Source organism: Notolabrus celidotus, chromosome 20 (assembly GCF_009762535.1).
Source record: "Notolabrus celidotus isolate fNotCel1 chromosome 20, fNotCel1.pri, whole genome shotgun sequence".
Taxonomy (NCBI): Eukaryota; Metazoa; Chordata; class Actinopteri; order Labriformes; family Labridae; genus Notolabrus; species Notolabrus celidotus.
In genome coordinates this window covers 107,478-129,436 of record NC_048291.1, presented here as the reverse complement: position 1 = coordinate 129,436, position 21,959 = coordinate 107,478, and the positions used below count along the sequence as shown (strand labels likewise).

The window sequence follows — 21,959 nt, the reverse complement described above, 5'->3', positions numbered from 1 at the left end:
ATTTAGCATCACATTTTTTGAGTTTGCATTATTTTAATCACAATTATTTTTCCAAAGAGGGTTTGTTATCCTTGATATTAAAATAAAACATGATCAAAAAATAGTCAAAGAATATAATTTGTATTCATTTAATTGTGGATATTCTTTTATTTTATTTTTATCGCTACTAAGATTTTTAATTAATCTAAAAACTACATTTCCCAGTGGGCCTAGCGAGAAGGAACCGCAGTGCCTTGTGGGTAATAGTATAGTAAACAGTAGCACGTTGAAGATGGAGCCTTCAGACTCAGAGAACCAAACTTCAGACATAAAGGGAGATTATTATCCAGATATTTTAAGGAACTTTCAGGTTTCTTTTTTTGCCATGAGTCGTTTAGCTTTGTTTCCGTGGACAGTGAGTTTATCAGAGTTTTATTAAAGTTTGAACCTGTCTTTATGAACCACGTAGCTGTAACACCACGTGAATCTCTATTTAAATAAGTGTCAATCGGTGATTTCATGTCTTATCACAAACATGCTTATTGTTAGAGCATGAGTCACATTATCTGAATAATCTTTGGACCTTTCTGCAGAATTCGGCTTATATATGATCCACCTGCTGTTCCGAATTTAGATTAAAGAGCTTGAAATCTTCATCATTTCTAATTTTGACTCTACTTTTCAGTCTCTGGAGAAAGATCTTGAAAGAAACAAATCATCAGACTTTATTTTAGATATCTTAAAACAGGTAATACAGCCTGCACACATATTTTATTGTCTTTTACTTGTCTAAAAGTTGCATTTTGATTAAATACGACCCTTCCTGTGTTTGACAGACGTGTCTTCACCCCTTGTGTCAGAAGTTTCCTCCTTCAGTCAGATTCAGGAGGTTGTTCCTCTCTGAGCTCATCAAACGGGTTGGTGATTTATCTGTTTGTTACAGTCAGACAGTGATAAATGAGGCTGATGCATATTTAAACCATAAATATCTGTATTAAAAGTTTTGTCTCAGATTTGATAGTGAAGTTAAACTTACTCTCTGCAGGAGGAGGCTGCAGGTGGAGATCCTCTGGACGAGCTGTACGACGCTCTGGCTGAGGTGGTGGGAGCTGAAGAGACGACAGAGTGCTACAAGAACTACATCCTGGTACAAAAATTCACCTTTCACTGGAATACAAAAGATGTGTCCTGCTGCATAAGCCCACATACATCTGGCATCGAGTCTCATCCCCCTGACATAATCATCTCAGTGTTGTTGTTTTCCTCCTGCAGCCCAGCGGTGACGCCGTCAGTCTGTTGGAAAACGTGGCTCTGATCTCAGAGGGGACGACCGGCCTGGTGACCTGGGAGGCCGCTCTCTATCTGGCAGAGTGGGCTCTGGATCACCAGCACACCTTCACTGGCAGGTAACCGACCCCTCAAACCTTCATGTGCCCTCAAATTTTCAACATTTCAACACGGCTTTAAAATCCTTTTGAACTCAAAAAGCCGTGATCGCAGAGATCGGCCGGTGTTTTGGTGTAAACAGCGACCCTGTTAACTGGAGACTCTCAGCCGAATGCATCCCTCATAAACGTCTTTAGACCATCATTAAATATCTGATGAGGATATTTTGAAATCTTAATAAAAACTAAACTAGTTTGCATTCCCAGGAACTCCCTCTGTGTTTCAACAGCTGTGTAAACTCCACAAACACTGACACGTTCAGCTGAAGGTCTCCAGTTTACAGGGTCACTTTTAAAACCGGAACACCGGGAGGAGAGACGCATTCACGGTGGGCTGAGAGAAGACTACTGTTACAAGCTGCTAAATCAAGAGAATCACAGCTTCTTCTTTTGAAAAGTACACACACATACAAAAAAGATAGAACAAATAAAAACTAATGAAAGAAAGAGAAATCAAGAGAATCACAGATGTGTGTGATGTTATTGTGGACGGAGGGAGGAATAAAAACACTGAGGTTAATCTACCAATCAGACACGTTCAGCATTGCAAGTCCCGGGACCTTTGAAAAGTACTACCCCCCCAGCAGGGTCTTTTTAGGGGGGAGCTTATCTACCCCTGAACTAAATTTAGACCCTGGGTCCACCGGTCCAAACGCACGTAGTTCCTGGGTAAAGTTCCTCCAGTCAAAAAAACGCCTGAAGAACAGTAGTCCTAGTTTTAAGGACCCCATCTTTTAACTCCCTTCTCTTCTCGGTGCGTTCAGGACCGTTCTGGAGCTGGGCAGCGGTGTGGGTCTGACAGGTGTCACCGTCTGTCGTTCCTGCAGCCCGGACAGATTCGTCTTCAGCGACTGTCACCCGAGCGTGCTTCAGAAACTGCAAAACAACGTGGAGCTGAACGGTCTGACGGAGGGGGCGGCTCCTGCGGTCAGCGTGGAGGAGCTGGACTGGACAGCAGTGACGGAGGAGAGGATAAAACAGATCGGGGCTGACACTGTCATCGCGGCAGGTCGGTTATTTACCGGGTACCTTTGGTCTCATATGCAGAGAAGATGATGTCATCCACGGGAGTTATGTATTTAAATTAAATGTGTGAACTTCTTTGTTTATTATGTGTATTGCTTGTGTGTATATGATGTGTGTGGGGGAATACTGTTTTATACCAAATCAAAAAAGATTTTCCAAATCCAAAATCCAGTTGAAGTTGTACTGCTTCTGACACCGCTGGTTTGTCTCCTGTGCTCAGATGTGGTGTACGACCCTGACGTTGTGGAAACTCTGGTGGAGCTGCTGTCAAAGATCCTGAGGTGTTCCTCTAAAGCAGTCCTCCCTGAAGTCCTCATCTGCTCCACCATCAGGAACCAGGAGACGTACAGCGGCTTCAAGCAGCAGCTCGGTAAGACATCAAGCTTTAGATTTAAATGATCCAACCTGACCTTTGTGAGTTTAAACTTTACTCTGATGTGTTTGTTTCGTTTCCACAGGATCGGCAGGAATCAGCCATCGTGTGATCACAGAGCCTGTCAGCCACGTGTTCCCTTACAGCAGAGACTCTGACATGGAGCTGATTCAGCTGTACACATGACGACACAGCTGTAACAAGAGGTTTTATTTACAAATGTACATCGTGACACAACGTCCTTTTTTACATTCAGATGCAGATTTATATACGAAGAGCTTCACGCCGAGAAATTCAAACCTTCACTCTGATCCTCCCTCCTGAAGCCTTCATGCTGCAGGAGATAAATAAAGTTCTTACTTTCTGTCAGCTCATATATTCTTATTCTGCCTCTCAGCCTGTGTCTCCTGGTTCAGAAAAGAAACCACTTCCCTGTCCTTGTTGTCCGTAAAAGAATCAAATAATCTGTAATCTGTGTCCGACCCTGGTGTCCGTCACTGAGCCGCGAGCAGAGGCAGGACGTTCTGGTCCCAGTTGTCGTCCCAGCGCTGCCCCCTGCTGGTGCGGAGGTTCCTCCTGAATGCATCCAGTCTGCCGTCTGACCTGGGAAAGTCTGACAGGAGAGACTGAAGACACACAAACATTTCATCACAGATTATTCAGGAAGAAGAGACGGTGACGTGAGGAGCATCAGACGCTTGTTCCTCTCACCTTCAGCTGCTCTGCCAGCTCCTGAGAGTCTCTGAAGATCAGTCCGTTCTCCTCGTGCTTCACCAGCTCGTGTAAACTGAGGAACAACAGAGAACACTCACTTTGCAGTTTTTCTAAAATCAATAATTTATAATCTACTGGGAAATGAAGGTCAACAAGAAATAAGGGATTTGTTCTGTCTTGAAATTTGACTTTTATTTTGAATGTGTTGAAACAGAACTGAAAGTGCTTTTCCATGGTTATAAATTAATTCATAATAATCATAAATCGATAATTATTCAGCTTCCTTATTTATATGAATACAATTATTTTTTTATAATACACTTTTTCTGAGTTTTCTAAATGACAAAAAACATTGAATTTAATTAAACAGAAAATATGGATTTGTTTTACATAGTCTTCTTGAAGAATAAATAATTAAACTTTAAAAATAAATACAGTTATATATTTGTTACCACCCACATTCCTATAGACAAATATCTATAAATTAACATCCTCATTTACAGAAAAAAGGAAGATAAACTAAAAAAGAATGAATACAAAGCAACAAAATAAATTACAGTGATCCCTTAAAACGCCTAAGAGATCGATAATTACTAATAATCCTGAAACATTCAGCGTCTTCAGCCCTGCAGCAGATTAAAGCTCACTGTCTGTGCTGAATATTGAATATATCTAAATCTGGATCTAACCCTAACCCCAGCTCAGCACCATTGGCCTAGTGGTTTAAGCATGTGCCCCATTCACAGAGGCTGTAGTCCTCGTCGCAGTGGTTGCAGGCCCGACCCCGGTCTCTGCCCTTCATTGCAAGTCTTCCCCTGCTCTCTATCGCCCATGTTTCCTGTCTCTCTCCAGCTGTCCTATCCAATAAGAGGCAAAAATGCCCCAAAAATATAACCTAACTTAAAAAAAGAAGACTCCCTGCTCGGTACTCACCAGTTGAAGTCGATGGCACAGACGGGCAGACAGCAGCCGAACATGTCGACCACCTTCATGGGAAGATCAAGACCGCTGGATGACATGTGGAGACACACACCCAGGTCTGCTGAACCTGAACACACACATACAAAGAGTCGTAACATGAAAGACACTTTGAGAAACATAAATAAACAGCTGTGCTTTTTTTATTGGTGCTGCTTTGCACAACTATACAAACGGTGTCCCATACGTGAAGGTTATTATTTTAAGTGTTTCTAGTTTCTGATCGTCTTTAAAAGGCTTTTTAGTCTTTGGTTGTCAAAGTTTAACAGAATATTATGAGACAAAGTATGTCGATTACTAACTCAGATTTATATAAGGAGTTCAAGAGGCGCTGATCACAAACACACACTGAATACAGACAGTCTGGATGTTTCTGAGTCTGACCTAATAAAACTGGATAATCTTCAGCCTCCAGCCAGGGAGTGCAGATCTTCACATGATCCAAACTCAGAGAGTCAATCAGCTTCATGTAGTGTTCCTTCTGAGGGCCTTTACCTGCACACACACACACACACACACACACACACACACACACACACACACACACACACACACACGAATGAGAAGTGTAACCAGTTTGTATTCAGATATTTCCTTGCAGCAGTGAGGCAGCAGATGTTTACCTGTGATCACGCACACTAACGGCGGTAAAGAAGCTCCTCCTTTGATAAAACCTTCGTACTCTGTTGAGGACAAACACATCGACATATTTAACATCCTGTGAGGGAAACAGAGGGGACACAGCAGGAATGTAAAGCCCTCTCTTACGTTCAAGAGCCTTCAGTAAGACGGAGAAATCTTCATCCTCTGTGGAGAAAAGGGACGGAGATGAATTTGAGAAAAAGTGGAGCTGGATGAAGAGTTTGAAGGGATCAGATTCTTACAACGAAACTTCAAGTTTAAGAATCATTCAGAGCTACAAACACAAGACTTACATAACTTCAAATATGGATGCCTAAGGAAACATTTGAAACCTGCGTCCTCCCGTGTTCAGGGAGTACGGATAGTTTGATTCATGATGGTGTTTAATCAGCGCAGACAGTCTCGTCTTCTCACCTGTCCAGCTGGTGCTACTGAGCAGCAGCGCCGGTCGCTCCGCCCCCAACGTCACCGTGTCGTCAGTGAGGTCACGGACTGAGAAAACTGTCCTCTCCACCTGATCCATCTGATCCACCCGATCCACCTGATCCAGCTGATCCACCTCCTCAGACCTGAAACACACAGCAGGTCTTCAGAGAGATGCCTTGTGTTTTTGTGAGCTCTGAAATGTCTTCTTAGCACTCTGATAAACAGACATGTTCTCGTGGTGTTTTTCTGACCTCTCACTCTGAAACTGAGGATACGTGTCGGCCAGTCTCATGAAGAGCTCATGCTGCAGCTTCAGCGGCGTCTCTCTGAAGATGGAGGCCGGTCTGTCGTACAGCGTCGTCGCCCTGCACGGACAAAAACATTGTCAGAACTTTATCTGTCACTTTTCATCAAGTTATGAACCGACAGAGTCAAGCTGAGAGGTGGAGAGGCTGGAGAGGCTGGAATCGTATATATATAAAGCAAAACAAGGACATCTCAAGGCTTCTGTAGACATCACAAACCTTACTTAACCTAACTGTGATGATTTGAACAAATGCAAATCAGAATCGTACTTGATGCCCCAGTTTTTCTGCAGGTCGTCCTTCATTGCGTTGGTGACACACAGGTTGTGATCTGCCATGGGGCCGAGGAAGTGTTCATACCTGGAGGAAGATGAAGAAACTGTTAAATTTTACACAGAATAATGTTTCTATCTTGTAGGCCTGGCACAAACATGTCATCATTTTATTTTAAGAGAATTATTTTTAATCCAAGCACATCATCCTGGAATATACAGGCAGCTGCAGATAATCATGTCTGATGTAGTCATCAGTGATAAATCTGTCCCTTAAAGATCTAAAATATTTAGTTAACCGACCACTTTGCGACCCGGACCAGCGGGTGTCTCTGTCCGTGACTCAGGGCCATGATGGTGTAGCCATAGTTGTGCCAGTCGATGATGAAACTGCTCCCTCGCAGGATGCTGACGAGCCACGCCACCGCGATGCTGGGCAGGCCCGGGGGATTCTGGGATACAAACACACACCACAAATAGTCAGGGTTTAAAGTTTTAAAACTTTGCATGCAAGCTGTGGATCATCATCACCTTAAATCTTAAATCCAGTACCTGCATTAAGATATGAGACTGTGTGTCCGTCTTCAGCAGCACGAAGAGAAGCTGCAAAACTTGAAGGATCACCTTCGTCACATATGTGAGGATTTTTGGTCCAACTGAAAGAGAAACATGGCACAGAGTTAGTTTTCTAAAACAGACGAAGCGTAAATAGTGATCGTCTACGAGTCTAACGAATAATAAATCTAATTATTAATTCATCTAATCTAAGAAACATTTATTTACCTGGGACACCTTTCACCTCCGTTATCGGGAGGATCCTTATTTTCTCTTCTCTCAACACGTCTCCGTGAGGTTTGGAGTCTGAGATACAAAAATGTGAACATGTGAAGTAATGTTTATCACACAATGCTTGCAAATCTCTGTGCAGTCATGATTACAAGTAAGCAGCTTCTTGTTGATACAGATCTGATAATATTGCTTTCATAATAAAAAAAATATAATGATGATAATAATAATAAATAAAACAATGAGACAAAAACTGACATATTAAACATAAAAATAGATTCAACATATCAGGTAAATAAAACAATTAAAATAAATTATATATAAATATATATACAGAATATTTACAGCTCAATTTTAAATCGTAGCCATGTTTTTATTTACTGTTTTAAGACGTAAAAAACGGTGTATTTATTTTTCAAAGCTTTTAAGCTACTTCCTTAATTTTACCATCCTCTAGTTGATCTTATCTCAACACAATTACAAGTTAGTTATTTTAATTTGTGCTTTGACTTTATCTTATGCAATTAAAATAATAATAATAATAATAATAATAATAATAATAATGATACTACTACTATTACTACTACTCAACTTAACTCGTTTTATTCATAAAGCACTTTTCATACATTCAAGCATGTGGCCCAAAGTGCTTCACAAAATAACTGACAGAAAGAAACAGCAAAAGATAAACTGATACGAGACTAAATAAATCAATTAAAATGAAATTAATCAATAAAATAAAATAAAATAGAATAAAAATAAAATCAATAAAAATGATGCTAAAATAATGGTCATGAAATTAATAATGCAGTCCATTCAAACAAAACTACTACTAACAATAAGAAGAAGAAGAAGAAGAAGAAGAAGAAGAAGAAGAATTATAATTCTGACACTGGTTAAATAAAATAATCAGTGTGAGGGAGCTGACAGTAATCCTTACTCTAGACTTTTCTTACCTTACTTTAGAATGTTTTTAGTGTTTATAATGTTTATAATGTTTATAATGTTTATAATGTTTATTATATCTATTATGTTTATAATGTTTATTATGTTTATAATGTTTATTATGTTTTTAGTGAGTGACATTCTTACCCAGAAACCCGACAAAAGTCACATTAAATCCGTGTTTGCTGAGGGACAAGGCGTGATACTGCATCCGAGGGCTGCGACCAATGTCCCCCAAAACCAGCACACACACCCGGCGGTGAGTCCCAGCGTCCCTCCGCCGTAAACTCCACAACCAGAACAGCAGCAGCACGGTCAGAACCGAGGTGGAGGCCGCCGGCAGGGTTCCATCTAAATATGAGGAGGAACAGGTCAGTGAAAGCACCACAATAAGAGCTAATACAGCCAGGAGAGCTGTGCTGTACGCCGCCATGTTTGTTTTTAATGTGTAATGACGTGGAGCAAGAGAGGGGGAGGGGCTTCAGATTTAAAGAGATCGCGCAGTTTAAAGACAGTTCATGAAAAGCAATGTCACTTCCTTTAAAGATACAGTGTGTAGAATTGAGCAATATGATAGAGTATTTTTCAGTGATTCTTTAATCACCTTATTTAAAAACTTAAAATGAGCCTTTTATATTTACATAAGGAGATGGACCCCTTCAATGGAGGCCGCCATCTTTCTCTGCAACATTTCTACTACGACTAGACACCATGCACATTCTTTTGAACTTGATAAGAGAAGGATCATACTTATGATGCATCACAGGAGCTTCTTTTACTTTATATATTCCACTGTAGCTTTAAGAGAGAGTACAGGCCAGCGTCATAAATAATCCACACTTTCTGTACAATTAATATGATGTCTTATTTGGGGTGAACGCAGTGGTGTAGTCTACTTTTTTGCAGTGGGTATACTGTCATACATGTGCTCATCCATCCTAGAGCGACACATCGCGGAGCGACACCTCATGAATTTTTTAATTTCCCCTTGGGAATCAATAAAGTATCTATCTATCTATCTATCTATCTATCTATCTATCTATCCATCTATCTATCTGAACACACCATCACACTCACTAATGCATAGAGTATGCATTATTTTGAGATTGGCTATGTGTCATCAACATGTCAATGTATTATAAGCATTTTTATGTACCTTTTAACTGCCAGTGGCATTAATCAAAATAATGAGCAATGATGATAAAATCTTCAAGGATTGATTAACTGATTTATTTATTTTTTTTAATCTCAACATATAAAGTAATGCAAAATAAATATTTTCACATCCTGACCCACACATCATATTTCACACTAAAAACATCTTTGTTTCACAGATCACAAGTATCACACAATAATCATTTTAAACATATTTACTCTTCATTTCATTAGAAAAAAGTATGAACAACAGTACAGAAAACACATGGAAATCTTTGTAGAGTGCCATCAAGACCTACACAATGGGAACACTTCTACAGTAGGTAGTCTACTCTACAGGACTTTCCAGACATTTTTATTCTCAGGCATCTGAGGTGTGCATGGCCTCCTTGTTTGAGTGGCAGAGCGATGGGTTCTCAGCCATGTTTTTACATACTTCCTTGGCTCAAAAAGTGTTAAAGGGGGCCCATTGATGCTGATCATCATCAAATGACTTACATTTGACAACAACAGTGTAGATCTCTTGTCTGTGCATATATTGTTCATGAGACTGAAGCCCCTTTCACACTCAGCAGTGCTGCAGGGGATGGTTTGCATGCACTGCATGAGTGGCTTTAGGTTTTCAGGCTCACTGTCTGGGTGCTCAAGGAAATCTCTCATACCATTAACTGCTTGCTCCTCACCAAGATTGAATCGCCTGCAGAGTCTTTTCACTTGTGCCTCACCATGCCGAATGCCAGGGCTTGATGGCCAGTTGCCTGTATCCAGAACACTGAGATCGTGAAGCATTTCACCATCAAATGACAGGCGCTTCTCCAGATTGTTAATCAGACTTTGTAGGAATTGTTTAGCATCTATTGGTCTGAGCTTTCCATTTGACTCTAAGGGAACAGAGCCTAAATGTCCTAACGTTTGCGCAGTCAGTGCCTCCTCTAGTTTCTCTCCTGGACTATCTTTGAACGATGCCAGCACTCTTATGGTTCGCTTTAGAAGCTGGTCTGCTCTCAGGAGTGTGAGAGAATGGGCCTGGAGTTGCTGAGACAGGTTTCCAAGTTCACTTAGTGCATCATACATGAGTCCCAGGTCACAAAGGAATTCTTTGCTTTGCATTCGACATGCCAGGCCTCTGTAAGTTTGTCTCTCTTTGCTGCTTCTTGTTGGGTCTCCTGCAGCATTTTCAAAATGTCTGTTTAGTGCCTCATATGATGTCCACACAGCCTTTACAGAACGGAAACTGCTGGCCACCCATCTCGTATTTAAAACTCTGCCTATTTTCAGCACTTGCGAGCCCAGTTCTTTTGCTGCTCCTAGAAGCTCCCGTGAATTTTTGTTGGACTGACTGTAGAGATTGTGGATCTTCTCTAGAAACACTTTGAAGTGATTGACTGCCTGAACCTCATCCACAGCATCAGATACAGCCAGTTCCAAACGGTGGTTCATGCAATGCCATGTGAAGAGGTTAGGGTACCTTGCGGTGAGCCTGGTTGCCACACCAGAGTTCTTGCCTAACATGACACTGGCTCCATCAGAAACAAATGAGACCCAGTTCTTTTGAAGCCACTCTTCAGTGAAGCCTGCAGTGTCCAAACAGTTCAGCAGAGCTTCTTCTATATCCACTGCTCTTTGGCTCTCCAGCTCAACCAGCTCCAGGAACAAAAATTCAGGAGTACCTCCATCCACTGAGGCTTTCAAGTTAACAATCATTGCAGATTTGTGGCTGAGAGATGTAGCTTCGTCAATGAGAACAGACAACTTGCTTGAACACGTCACAATACTCTGGACTATCTTCTCCTGCATCTCTTTTGCTATGTGTTCTACAATTTTTGTTGAACTGTACCTCGAGTGCAGATTAGTGCCCATGTTGGCACCATTTTTTTCCTGAAGTTCAATGAGACTCTCATGATCAGTAAAGGGTCGGCTCATCTTTGCAAGATAGTATGCTGTTCTGAATACAGAATCTGTCTCTGCAAACACAGTCTCTGACAAGGCTTTCACCATATTTCCGACTAAATCCTGTTCACCCTTCTCAATGAGCTCCTGGGCTATTTTGTGTGCTCTGGATACCTCATGTCGTCTAATCTTGTTTCTCAAAGAGGCCAGAGATGTTGATCTGCTTGAACCCGAGGCCTGGATCTTAAACTGCACCCACTCCTCAGACATGGACACTCGTTCTTCTGTGAGGACAGCAGTTGATTTTGTAGAGTTGCAAAGAGCACAACCTGGAAACAAAACAAGACCACAACAAATTAGCATAAAACAAGTTTTTACCAATAACATCTGCAGAAAAGAGCCAAGATTTACCCAAACTAATTTAAAAAACTGTTACAATACCTACATCATGGCTTACAAATGCATGAAAAGCAGATAAAAGGAGAATAGCTTTTACTTGATGACTGACAGCTAACGTTATCGGTAATTTGATTGTGCATATGTTTTAAATTGACACACTTTTAACATGACCATGAATTTAATCTCATTTGCATAGTCAGCAACTATAAATTTCTGTTGTTTAGATCAGCTTTGCATGTATCCTGACATTTACCTAACTTTCTTTCCCTCCACTCCAACCAAGGATGCCTGTTTTTAAATTCCCTAGCCTGGCTTTCAGACCACAAGGCTGGCCAGGAACCCTCATCTGTGTCATCATCTGAAACAAGGAAATAATTTAAACATTGTGTTCTGTTTATCACAACACACACACACACACACACACACACAACATTTTCATCCCTTCACACATCCCATGTATATCGTAACGACACCAATTATCGATTCTTTAGTTCGAAAATTCTAAAACAACAACGTTTTTTAATACCTCAAAATAACATTTTAAAAATGAACCTTACATTTTTCAGTAGCCATAGGCGTGTAGATTTGAACAAAAAATGGTTTGGTTCTTACCGGGGATATTACCTCCTGAAATTGTTTACCACTCTCGGAGTTAGTGCTGGCCTCTCTATGTGCTGGCCTGGTGGTTCGCCTATTTTCGCCCCTTCACACTGTACATCAATGGTTAGACCGAGAATTCTGGTCGCTAATCAAAATTTAACTGGAGCTCCAAGCGGTTTTGTACACGCAGCCTTACAACACTGTGAGTCACGGTAAAATGTAATTTTTGGTAAGTAGCTAATTTAGATACACTTATGGTGTGGGTGCTTGCGTGTCTTTACGAATCATCCGTCTTAGTTTGTATAGAAATGAATATTAAATGACATACTCGTTAGGAGGAGATAATAGGTGTCGTTCTGATAGCCCCCACCCTGCTATCGGTTAGCCTCATTCAATCACACACACACATCATTGCACAATAAAGCTGAGCGACCAACCTCATTTCACCAAATGTTTTACACAAACACACAAACCTACACTCACCAACACTAACGTTGGTCAAGTTGCTAGTTCTGACTAACTAGCCTATCCCCTGCTACAGTTACGTTAATGATAGCCAAGCTAATTTCACTTACCTGGTAACTTTGAAGCAGCACCGGGCTCGTCTGTCACGTCTATGATGACAGCCGCCTCATCTGGCTCTTCCGCTGTAGCTGTACTGTTTAACCTCTGAAAACAGCTTGATATTGTTGTCTGTTGTTTTCGTTTCATGTTTAACATTCTGATAAATGAAAGACATGTAGCTTCTTGGGCGCCTCGCGCGTTTTCAATGATGTTTTGATTTGGAATGCCTGCGCGAGGTTTGAGCCAGAGATGTCATTGGTCGGAGCCAGGTCACAGGGTCACACACAGGCCACAGGCAACAGAAGCCTCATACGCCCAAAATTGATTGACACAGGCGAAACAGTGAAAGGGAAACAGAAGGGTCGAAGCCGTGAAAATGTTGCCACAAAATGATGTTGTTACGTATCATCGTGCATTTTTCAGAGGGTATACGGAAATAACTGATGTTTTGCAGTGGGTATACGGCGTATACCCGCGTATCACGTAGACTACACCCCTGGGTGAACGCCATCTCTGCACAGTGTTCTCCACCCTTTTATTGTGAGTTGTTAGAAGCTCCTCTCTCTGCAAGGGGCGTAGGAAGACTGTTTAGACTGGGGTGGCCAAATTGGGGTGCTGACTTTTCAAGGGAGGCATTCAGTACGCTTGCACCTATACTGTAGAGGTTGTCATTTTGGATCTGGGTGAGATATTTATAGCACCCCCTGGTGTCTGGCTACAGTGAAGGTCAATTTTAAGAATTAAAATACATGGTTTCAGTCATGATAGTAAGTTGACTGACAGCCCCAGACTGATTTAACCTCTGAGCATTATAAAAACTAACTTTTAAACAGTTTTTATGCAAAGTAATGCAAAAATCTGTGCCTCAGTTTGGTCACCCAAGTCAGAGAGTCTGGCTCTTGTCTGACTTAGGGACTTGCGACCATCCAAGAACTCACATGATAAATGTAAGGGTTCGCGAAGTTATTTTTTAGGCTTTTGTAGTTATTTTTTCTGACGTGTTTATTGGTAAATAACTAACTGTTTTATGTCATATGAAGGAGAGGAGTCTGGTTATTAGATAAATCAATTCCGAATATCAATGGGAAAACTCCTTATTTTCTTTTGGAATGTTTTTATGAGACTCAAAAATTTCACAAAACAACAATGAAGCCATTAGAGTCAACACCTAGTCCATAGTCTGAAAGTAAAATCAACTAAATAAATAAATATTAAATAATAATTAATAAAAAATAACTACATACATACAAAATAATAATATTAAAAATAATAATAATGATTAAAAGAAGTTAAATTAATAAAAACAAATTATTTTATAAATTGTAATTAGGATAATAAAAAATTCAAACTACTTTTTTAAATAGACCACACCCTGTACACATAGATTAGCTACAATTTTCCTGCAAGTGGACACTTGAAAACAAAGTTGAAGCAACCTTTATTACTAAACACATTTATCTCAATTTGTATTATTTTAAAATAATAAATCGACAATAAATCATTAAAATCCAAAATAACTGCTGTCAATAAAAATATTTAAATAGTATTAATACTCCTCAAAACATGAAGCATTAATTAAATTGACTAAATTGACTTTTGACTTTTTAAAGATTGCACATTTTTTCTCTTTATTATTTTAATAAATTATCATTATTAGTATTACTTTTCATAATTAATTAAGTGTCTTTTAATTTTGTGCAAAGACCTTCAAAGTCGTTATTTGGTCCCCTAAAATATTGCAAAGCTCATCCTTTAAAAAAAACTCAGAGATATGTGTTCAGGTGTAGAAATGTCACGTGACCCTGAATATTTAAACAGGTGAAGAACTTTTTAAGGTTTTAATTTCTGATTTCGTAATAGGAGCTCCTCTGACGTCACGGCTGTTTCCTCTCCTCCTCACTTTCACTCCCCCCGCTGTTAGAGCAGAGCCAGCCCGTCCTCCCTGCCCCTGTCTCGGTCTTGTTCCTGTCGGAGGAGAACACCGTCCCGGAGCCTCCAGGCCGTGAGAAGATGCGGGCAGCGGCGCACACGCTAGCCGCAGTGCTGGCTCTGTTTGCCGCAGTGTCCGGGTCGCGGGCGGAGGTGATCGATGACATCCTGAGCAGCCTGAACAGAGGAGCATCCTTCCTGGAGCGACAGCACGAGCACATCAACCTGGACGGGGTGGTGGGGTTCCTCATGCTGCAGGGTATGTATACACGTCCTGTGCTGGATGCAGGCTGCAGAGAAGACAAACATGTGCAGCTGCAGGAGACATGTTTGTCTGGATGTGGTGCAGCTGAAGTGGGTCATTTTCCACCTCCAATAATGGAAAAGTATTCCTTCATGTTATTTATGATTTTGTTTAAAGGTACAATATGCTTGTGATTGAACATTTGGGGGGAAATTAAGTGTTTGAAGGCTGAAAAGTTTGAGACTCTCAAAGTAAACAAATAACTTTCCTCATTTTTATTTTTAATGTTCAGTGTTATTCTGATAGATTTACTGTGTAGACATAGCAGGATGTTTCCTTTCCTTTCTGATGTTATAATGTTTTTAAATAAGGTATAACTTCATTATTTAGATTCAGGCAAGAAGTCGAACAAGTTGTGGTCTGCTGTGATTTCTTGGCACAATTCTGCACCTCATGGTGTCGCTGGAAAGTCAGAGGGATTTGTTCTCTGGTGACCATGACTGTATGCATGCACAGATGTTGTTGTTGCACATGTTTTCACCCTGAGAGCTAAAATGTTCCATGTGTCTGGTTTTCATCCAAGCTGAGCTGAAGGAGGCCGTTCGGACGTGGCCTCACACAGACCCCGTCAGCTGGGCCCAGAGAACCACCTCCGTGGCTCTGGTGAAAAGACTGGACCAGAGCTTTGAGAAGGCCGTCACCGCCCTGCAGCAGAACGACCCGAAGTACTTCAGAGGTGAGAACGAGAGTCTCAGTGTGATGCTGGTACACAACGCCATCATAGACGTCTTCAAAATGTTAGAGATCAACAACCACTTGAAGTTTGAAGTTGCACCAGTGGACAGCTTCGCCCAGCAGCTGCGAGACTTACTGTCAGGGCTGGGAGTAATCTTTCTGGGATAATGTGCCTGATCAAAGTAAATCCACTTAAAGAGCTTGTTGTTGTTGTTGTTGTTGTCACTGACAGGCTTAGATTTTTATTCTTAGTGTGTGAAAACTTGACGGACAGATTTTAGTTAAAGAGTAAGTTCCTCTTCTTTCCTTTTTAAACAGTATGTCTGTCTGTTTTGTTTTGCATTACACAAACACTGTGCTGGATCTGAACCGGTCAATTTAAGTACACGAATAACACAAACACCCCAAACTAAGAAAAATAATAAGCTGCAGGTTTTTAGGAATAATGTTTGTTTAGGAAAAAGAGACGTCGACTGAAGTCACAGGTCGTCTGTGTCTTCAGTTTTATGTCTCCTGAACATCTTTAGAAATTCCAGGAGCTCTGCCTCTGTTGCTCGTTCACACATGTCCATCACAGCGTGAAGTCTTCTCTGTTGGGCGGGGGGGAGTGGGAGAAGGAGGATGGAGGGGGCTGAGTCTTAGGAGTTGGGGCATGCTGACCAATCCACAGTGTAGATAGAGGAAAGAAACAGAGAGCTATTTCAGTTTGCACAGCTCACATGATATAAACACATTTTTAGACTGACCTTTTTAGTCTGACTTTTAACTGATTTTTATTCTTACAACATTTTATTTCACCTTACTTTATTTTTTTATTATCTAGTTCAAATTTCAGTCACTTTTTATTCAAGTATTTATTTATTAATTATTTGTTTATTATTTAGTTCAAATTTTAGCCCATTTTTATTAATTTTCATTCATTTATTTATTAAACGTATAGCATATTATTTTCTTCTAATGGTTTGATATTTTAGTGTTATTATCTTAGAAATGTATTTTTTTTTGTGAGTTTAATTTCCTGTGTTGAGTTTTAACATCTTATTTTACCTCATTAAGATATCATGAGAGCGTTTCCTCAGTTCGTTCAGCAACTTCTTTTTTATTTATTTATTTTTATTTTCATTATTATTATTAATAATAATAATAATAATAATAATAATAGTAACAACAGTAATAATATTTGTATTATTGTTGCATATATTGTGTTCTTAACCTTAGGATTGTGGTGTGGATTTGGAGTTGGGGCTGGGGTTGGGATTAGGATGGGGGGGCTTTTTAAAATTATTTTTATATATCTTTTTTTTTTATGTATTCTTTTTTTTTATGTACAGAACTTTGTGTTAAAATGTCATTGCATGAAAAGCTCTTTATAAATAAAGTCTGATTGATAGATAAACATCATCACCAACCCGCTCATGGGGAATTCTCCTGAATGTTTCCTGCAGCATTCTCACGTTTGATTTCTTGCAGAAATTTAACTAAAGCTAATGAGTGTGAAAATTTCATTTTCACACATGCAGCCCGACATGAGAATATTTGTGAAGTTCTCTCTTTTGGAGTTTTGTGCGTGTGTGAATATCACTCATTGAAGAAGTGACAATGAAATGTTCCTTTAAGCTTGTTTGTCATCAGTGTTTCCACATTTCTTCCAAAGCTATCACGTGTAAACTTTATTCTCTCTTTCATTCTTTCTCTCCATGCAGAGTTTGAGCCTCTGCTATCCTGGACTTTCTGGTTGATTCCTCAGGGCTGGAGCTCCACAGACCCCAGCCTGGTCTACTCCTCCACCATGACCACAGAGTGCTACGACGAGCAGCTCAGTGACAAATGTCTGACCCTGCTGCTGGGTACCTGGTAGGGAAACAAACGCCTAAAGAGAGCAGCGTTCTCTGACACATATAAGAAACCAGACAGAGGTTCACACCATCTAAAAACAGACTGAGCTGGTGTGCCCTCCTAAAGGCCTTCAGTTTAGCTGCCAGCACTGACCTGAACTAAACAGAAGGCTGATGGTAAAATAATTAATCCACTTTTTAAACCTATTCTGGACTCCCAGCTTTAACTGTGCTTTAATAACTTAAGTCCTCCTACTATACAGCTGCCAGAATCTGGATAGGAGGAGCCCTGATAAAACTACAGTATTCGTTCCCTCAGAGTTTCCTGCCAGGGTGACCTCCCCGGCTGAGGGCCGGGGTGATCAGCAGCCAGACTGGATCTGCAGATGCTTGTCTAGACCGAATATCGTGCGCCAAGTCCTCAGAATTAAAACAAAAGGAATAGTCCTAAAATAAAACATAATAAACAAGGGACAAGGCTCCAGATTCTTTTAAATGAGGTTTTGCTGCAAATTCTTCTATTTTTAAAATTTCATTGTAAAAATTAGGTTTTTAAGCCTGTAAGACAGCAAACAAAATAGAAGTGGCACGTACATCTAAGTCCAAAAATACTGGGTGCAGGGCAGAGACAAAGTCTGCACACCAGAAGATGATCAGAATGCGAAATCAATGAATGTGGGGATCATTTTCATGTAAGATTGCAACTTCAGAAACTGTATTTTTCACATATTGACCTTTTTAACAAAAAGATGAATCAAGTGTTTTGGTTTGAGGGAGTTCACGTTTGTTATTTATGTTTGTGTCTGAGCAGGAAGATGAACGGGACGCCCTGCATCGTCACCAAACCCTGTCGGGACACCATGACTCGTTTCGGTTGTCCACATTACTCCCTTTCCCACCAGCTGCTCTACTTCATGATCGGGAAAATGGTGAGATGTGACGCTCGATCAATAACCAGAGAAGTTAAAGTTTTTATCATACAGGAGAGAATGTTTCAGTTGTAGAAACTTTTCTTAAAGGTAGAAACGAGGGGTGCACGATGACTCTTTGTTTTAGTATTTGTAACCCTGGTGTAATCTGTGTTTGTGATTACTTCCTGGTCTCTGTTCCCCGCTCAGAGAGGCTGCACCAACCTGCTGAAAGGCGACACCCGAGCATCCCGAGCCAACATGACCGAACGCAGCTACGAGAGGATCTTCTGCTCCAACATGATGAAGACCAACCAGGACATCATCCGAGACGGGCTGACCGAGCAGACGGTGGACATCTTCATCGAGAACAGTGAGTCTTAAATGCTAACGTCCTTAAATCAACATCAGTTTTTATTTTGGAATGTGTTTTCTAAATAACCAAACTGTGTACATTTAGTATAGAATCACTGAAATGAGGTCGTTTTTTGACGTTTGTCATCTCGAGGGTCACTCCTCAGATCAGAGGAAATTCTCAGAGATTCTGCAGAGTGCAAAATGAAGTAGAAAACTTTAATGTCTGACCTATGCCGCTCTTCTCTCTATCCACAGTCCTCATTTGTGGATTGGCTGGTTTCTCCGACTTCTACAAAGCTGATTGGCTGCAGCACATCCTCCGGCTCCAGGATGAGGAAGTGGGCTGCTTTGGGAGGGACAGTAAGTGTTTGAGCACCTCTGAACTTACTATCAGCAGAGATCATTAGCAAATATTCTCTGATCAACAATCTACTTTCCTTCTGCTTCTGTCCTCAGAGAGCATCATCTCTCAGATCATCGGAGACGAGCTGCTGGAGCAGCTGCAGCCTCACAGGAGGGTGAAGAGGAGGGAGAAGATACTGCCGGGTGAGTTTGTGATGGACGGATCGAATAATATGCTAATGTACATCACACATGCTGAGAGTTAAAGCTCATGTGTTTTAGCTCATTGTTCATTTTGCTGTGATGTCTTGCAGTGCTACTTATTTCCTTTTTCAGCCCTTGGAGTTGATTTTGTCATCATTTCCCACCTTTATCTTCTGACTCTGATTTGTTCCAACACTGCTTTTCATATTTGGTTGTATTTTTGACACTGTAGACACTCAAAGAAAACAGATGCCTCTAACTTTCCATCTCTTCCCCGTTTCTCCTCTCCCCTCACAGATGGCTGCTCCAGTCACATGACCGCAGTGGCTGTGGGAGCTCTGGGAGGATACCTGAACTACTACCTGACAGAACAGGACATAACGAAGAGGCCTCTCTCCTGAACCCTGTCTCCCCTGCTCTGATTCCCTCCCCCTCCTCACAGATGTATCTCCCTCTGATAAAAACTTCATCAGGTAGAGACGGAGACGCCCGACACGACATGTTTCTTTATGAACATAATGATGATTAATAAAACTCGGGGACGTGGCTGTTGTTCACATATTGGAAACTTTCTTTCTTCCAATGCTTTTTTTATGATCATGTCCTGTGTCTGGCCCTCAATCATAGAGCTAATTAATCCTACATGAGCAGAAATAACAGGTACTCTTTAGAAATAACTTGATCAACTCTTATTTTGATCTTCAGATGCAGCTTTTGTTCCCGTCCATGTGGGTCTTCACGCTGATGTTGTCCCCACATGATTGCAGGCAGCCTGTGATCCAACAAGCTTAAGATTTTTTAACTTTCTGAATATAACGAGGCCTTTTGAGGATTTTTTGTGGACACTTAAGTTTCATATTTTTCTATAGAGTAACCCAATGTTTGGTTTTTGCACTTCTCCCGGCCACATAAACTCCCCAACTAGTTCAGATGTGTATTTTTAACATAAAGCCAAATGGAGGACACTAATTTAATTAAGTTGTACTTGATATTATAGCTGCTCTTGTAGACATGGTTCTGTTAGCAGCAGAAATCATCTGCTTCCTGACTGAAAGATAACTGGCTCAGCCGAAGCCTTTACGCTGACAGACACGCCCCCTTTATCGAACATCACTCACTTATTGGACGCTGTAGTGGCTCAGACTTCTCTAAAACTTCACATCAGATGAGTTTAATAACGGCGAAAGACGGACCTTAAAACAGTCACTAAGATCATAAACACACGTCTGTTTCTAAACAGATGTGTGTGATGAGCTGACATTAAAAAGTGTTTGATGTGAGTTTTAAGAGGATTACTCCCGAGTTTTATAGGCCTATCTGTTTATTTCAGATTCACTGTATAAAGAAATAGAGTCATAAAGCCTAATATCATAGATAGAATAGAAATATTCAAGCAATATAATTATCTCGTGCACAAGATAAAAAATATTTTTTAGGGGGACTTCAGAGGCTCCGTATAGAAAACAAAGCAGGTTCCAGCTTCTTACATTTTCTGCTTTTCTTTCTCGTTTATGAAAGTGAGGGAACGTGTGTGAAGATGTGAAGACAGACAGAGAATCACAGAGCAGCTTGTTGACTTGTCTGTTTTAGAAAGGTACTAAATTAACCGTTACAGGCAGCAAATTCCAGAGAGGTGTGAGGTGAGCGGGTTTCAGATGCTGTTGGATGATTTATGTTTGTTGGCTTTTTGTTTGAAGCTCACTGACCTTTAGTGGTCGTTTTTACAGGGTCTTTTCTGCAGAATCTGTAAACATTTTATAAGAATAGTAAACAATATCATCATTAAAACATAAGCGCAACATCCTCCTGAAAATATGTAGCAAACATGTACCAAAGCATAAAAGAAGACACAATGTGTTCCTGTTTTCATCCAAAAATAATACTCTTTATTTTCTTTAAATAATTGCTTTTCACAAACGTATTAAATACAGAGCCGCAGAGAGGGCCAGCACTGACATCAGAGGGTATATGCATGGACTTTGAATGCATGTTAATAAACTTGCATACAAAATGTTATCATGTGTTTCATGTTAGAGAATAAACAACCGATAAAACAAAGTTTTCTGTCTTTTTTTGAACATGTTTATCGTTCATATCAGACGGTAGTTATGACAATAAATACAAATCAACTCTGACTTTGACTTCTGCGAGGGGAAGCCTCGGTTAAAGTGAGTCAGAACTTAGAGAAGACAGAAACTGATAAAACAAGATCTGTTGAAGTCCAAATCGCCCAGCTCAACTTCAAAATAAAAGTCCTTCCTGGGATGTGTGTGAGAGAGAGGAGAGAGAGAAGCTGCCCAAATGAAGTCAGGAACTGGAAATTTGATTCCCTTGTACAGAAGGCTTAACTCAAAATACAAGAGTGTGTTTGTGTGTGTGTGTGTTTGTGTACCAGTACGTGTGTGATGCGTCTCCTGCCTCCAACCCACTGTCTTTCGCATCAATTACAGAGGCACTGAAATCGCTCGCTACGCTCAGTGACGTCACTTATCCACTTCATGGAAGTCTGCAAACCTCTTGCTGACACCTTTGTGATGTTGTCACTTGTTCCAGCCAATGACCTCGTAGAACAGAGCCTTCAGCAGCCGGGCCTCTTGGGGGGCGGTGTTCTTGCTGATGTGAATGTGGACCTCCTCCAGAGGCTGCTTGATGATGGCAGGAACCTCTTTACCGTACACTGCAGGTGGAACAAGCGAAACAGCTTTTATTACTGAGGAGTGGACACAAACAGGACCGACAGCGCCCCCTGGAGACTAGAGTAGCAGCTGTGTTGGGCTTACAAGGAGGGATGGAGCAATAAAGATAACTACATGATGATTAATGATAACAGATATATTTGGAGATGAAGATGAGTCACAGAATCAGCAGGAGAGGATAAATGTTGATGCTGTTTCATGAAAACCTGG

General features: G+C 40.7%; 5 protein-coding genes across 6 annotated transcripts in view; 2 read left to right on the top strand and 3 right to left on the bottom strand.

Moving 5' to 3' along the window:
• Positions 1-222: 222 nt before the first annotated feature.
• eef2kmt (eukaryotic elongation factor 2 lysine methyltransferase) lies at positions 223-3,197 on the top strand. Its single transcript, XM_034711404.1, has 8 exons — positions 223-394; positions 665-727; positions 816-896; positions 1,025-1,126; positions 1,252-1,385; positions 2,189-2,433; positions 2,671-2,820; positions 2,909-3,197. The coding sequence occupies exons 1-8, from the start codon at positions 272-274 to the stop codon at positions 3,007-3,009; spliced, it is 999 nt and encodes a 332-aa protein (XP_034567295.1). The 5' UTR covers positions 223-271; the 3' UTR covers positions 3,010-3,197.
• alg1 (ALG1 chitobiosyldiphosphodolichol beta-mannosyltransferase) lies at positions 3,015-8,361 on the bottom strand. Its single transcript, XM_034711403.1, has 13 exons — positions 8,039-8,361; positions 6,944-7,021; positions 6,713-6,816; positions 6,464-6,612; positions 6,159-6,248; positions 5,835-5,948; positions 5,572-5,726; positions 5,284-5,322; positions 5,139-5,198; positions 4,900-5,010; positions 4,471-4,585; positions 3,535-3,610; positions 3,015-3,449 (listed from the first exon to the last, which is right to left on the bottom strand). The coding sequence occupies exons 1-13, from the start codon at positions 8,322-8,324 to the stop codon at positions 3,318-3,320; spliced, it is 1,509 nt and encodes a 502-aa protein (XP_034567294.1). The 5' UTR covers positions 8,325-8,361; the 3' UTR covers positions 3,015-3,317.
• Positions 8,362-9,379: 1,018 nt separating this feature from the next.
• On the bottom strand, positions 9,380-11,956 carry LOC117832304 (E3 SUMO-protein ligase KIAA1586-like). The gene is made up of 3 exons (XM_034711388.1): positions 11,948-11,956; positions 11,589-11,693; positions 9,380-11,265 (listed from the first exon to the last, which is right to left on the bottom strand). Exon 3 carries the CDS (start codon positions 11,204-11,206, stop codon positions 9,380-9,382), a length of 1,827 nt encoding a protein of 608 aa, XP_034567279.1. The 5' UTR covers positions 11,207-11,265; positions 11,589-11,693; positions 11,948-11,956.
• A 2,390-nt stretch (positions 11,957-14,346) lies between these two features.
• Positions 14,347-21,111, top strand: c20h16orf89 (chromosome 20 C16orf89 homolog). Of its 2 annotated transcripts, XR_004635302.1 has the most exons (9): positions 14,347-14,687; positions 15,256-15,408; positions 17,111-17,261; positions 18,054-18,171; positions 18,361-18,523; positions 18,763-18,867; positions 18,964-19,053; positions 19,351-19,526; positions 19,759-21,111. XR_004635302.1 is itself a non-coding variant. In XM_034712320.1 (8 exons), exons 1-8 carry the CDS (start codon positions 14,510-14,512, stop codon positions 19,452-19,454), a joined length of 1,062 nt encoding a protein of 353 aa, XP_034568211.1. In that variant the 5' UTR covers positions 14,347-14,509; the 3' UTR covers positions 19,455-21,111. The 2 variants fall into 2 exon arrangements, 1 of the variants encoding a protein (XP_034568211.1); XM_034712320.1 differs by having other exon boundaries at positions 19,351-21,111.
• flr (fleer) overlaps positions 20,919-21,959 on the bottom strand; it is a 13,330-nt gene continuing 12,289 nt past the window's right edge. Inside the window, exon 5 of the mRNA XM_034712321.1 lies at positions 20,919-21,730. Coding sequence (XP_034568212.1) covers positions 21,721-21,730 — 10 coding nt within the window. The 3' untranslated portion in view covers positions 20,919-21,720. The remainder of the gene's footprint in view (positions 21,731-21,959) is intronic.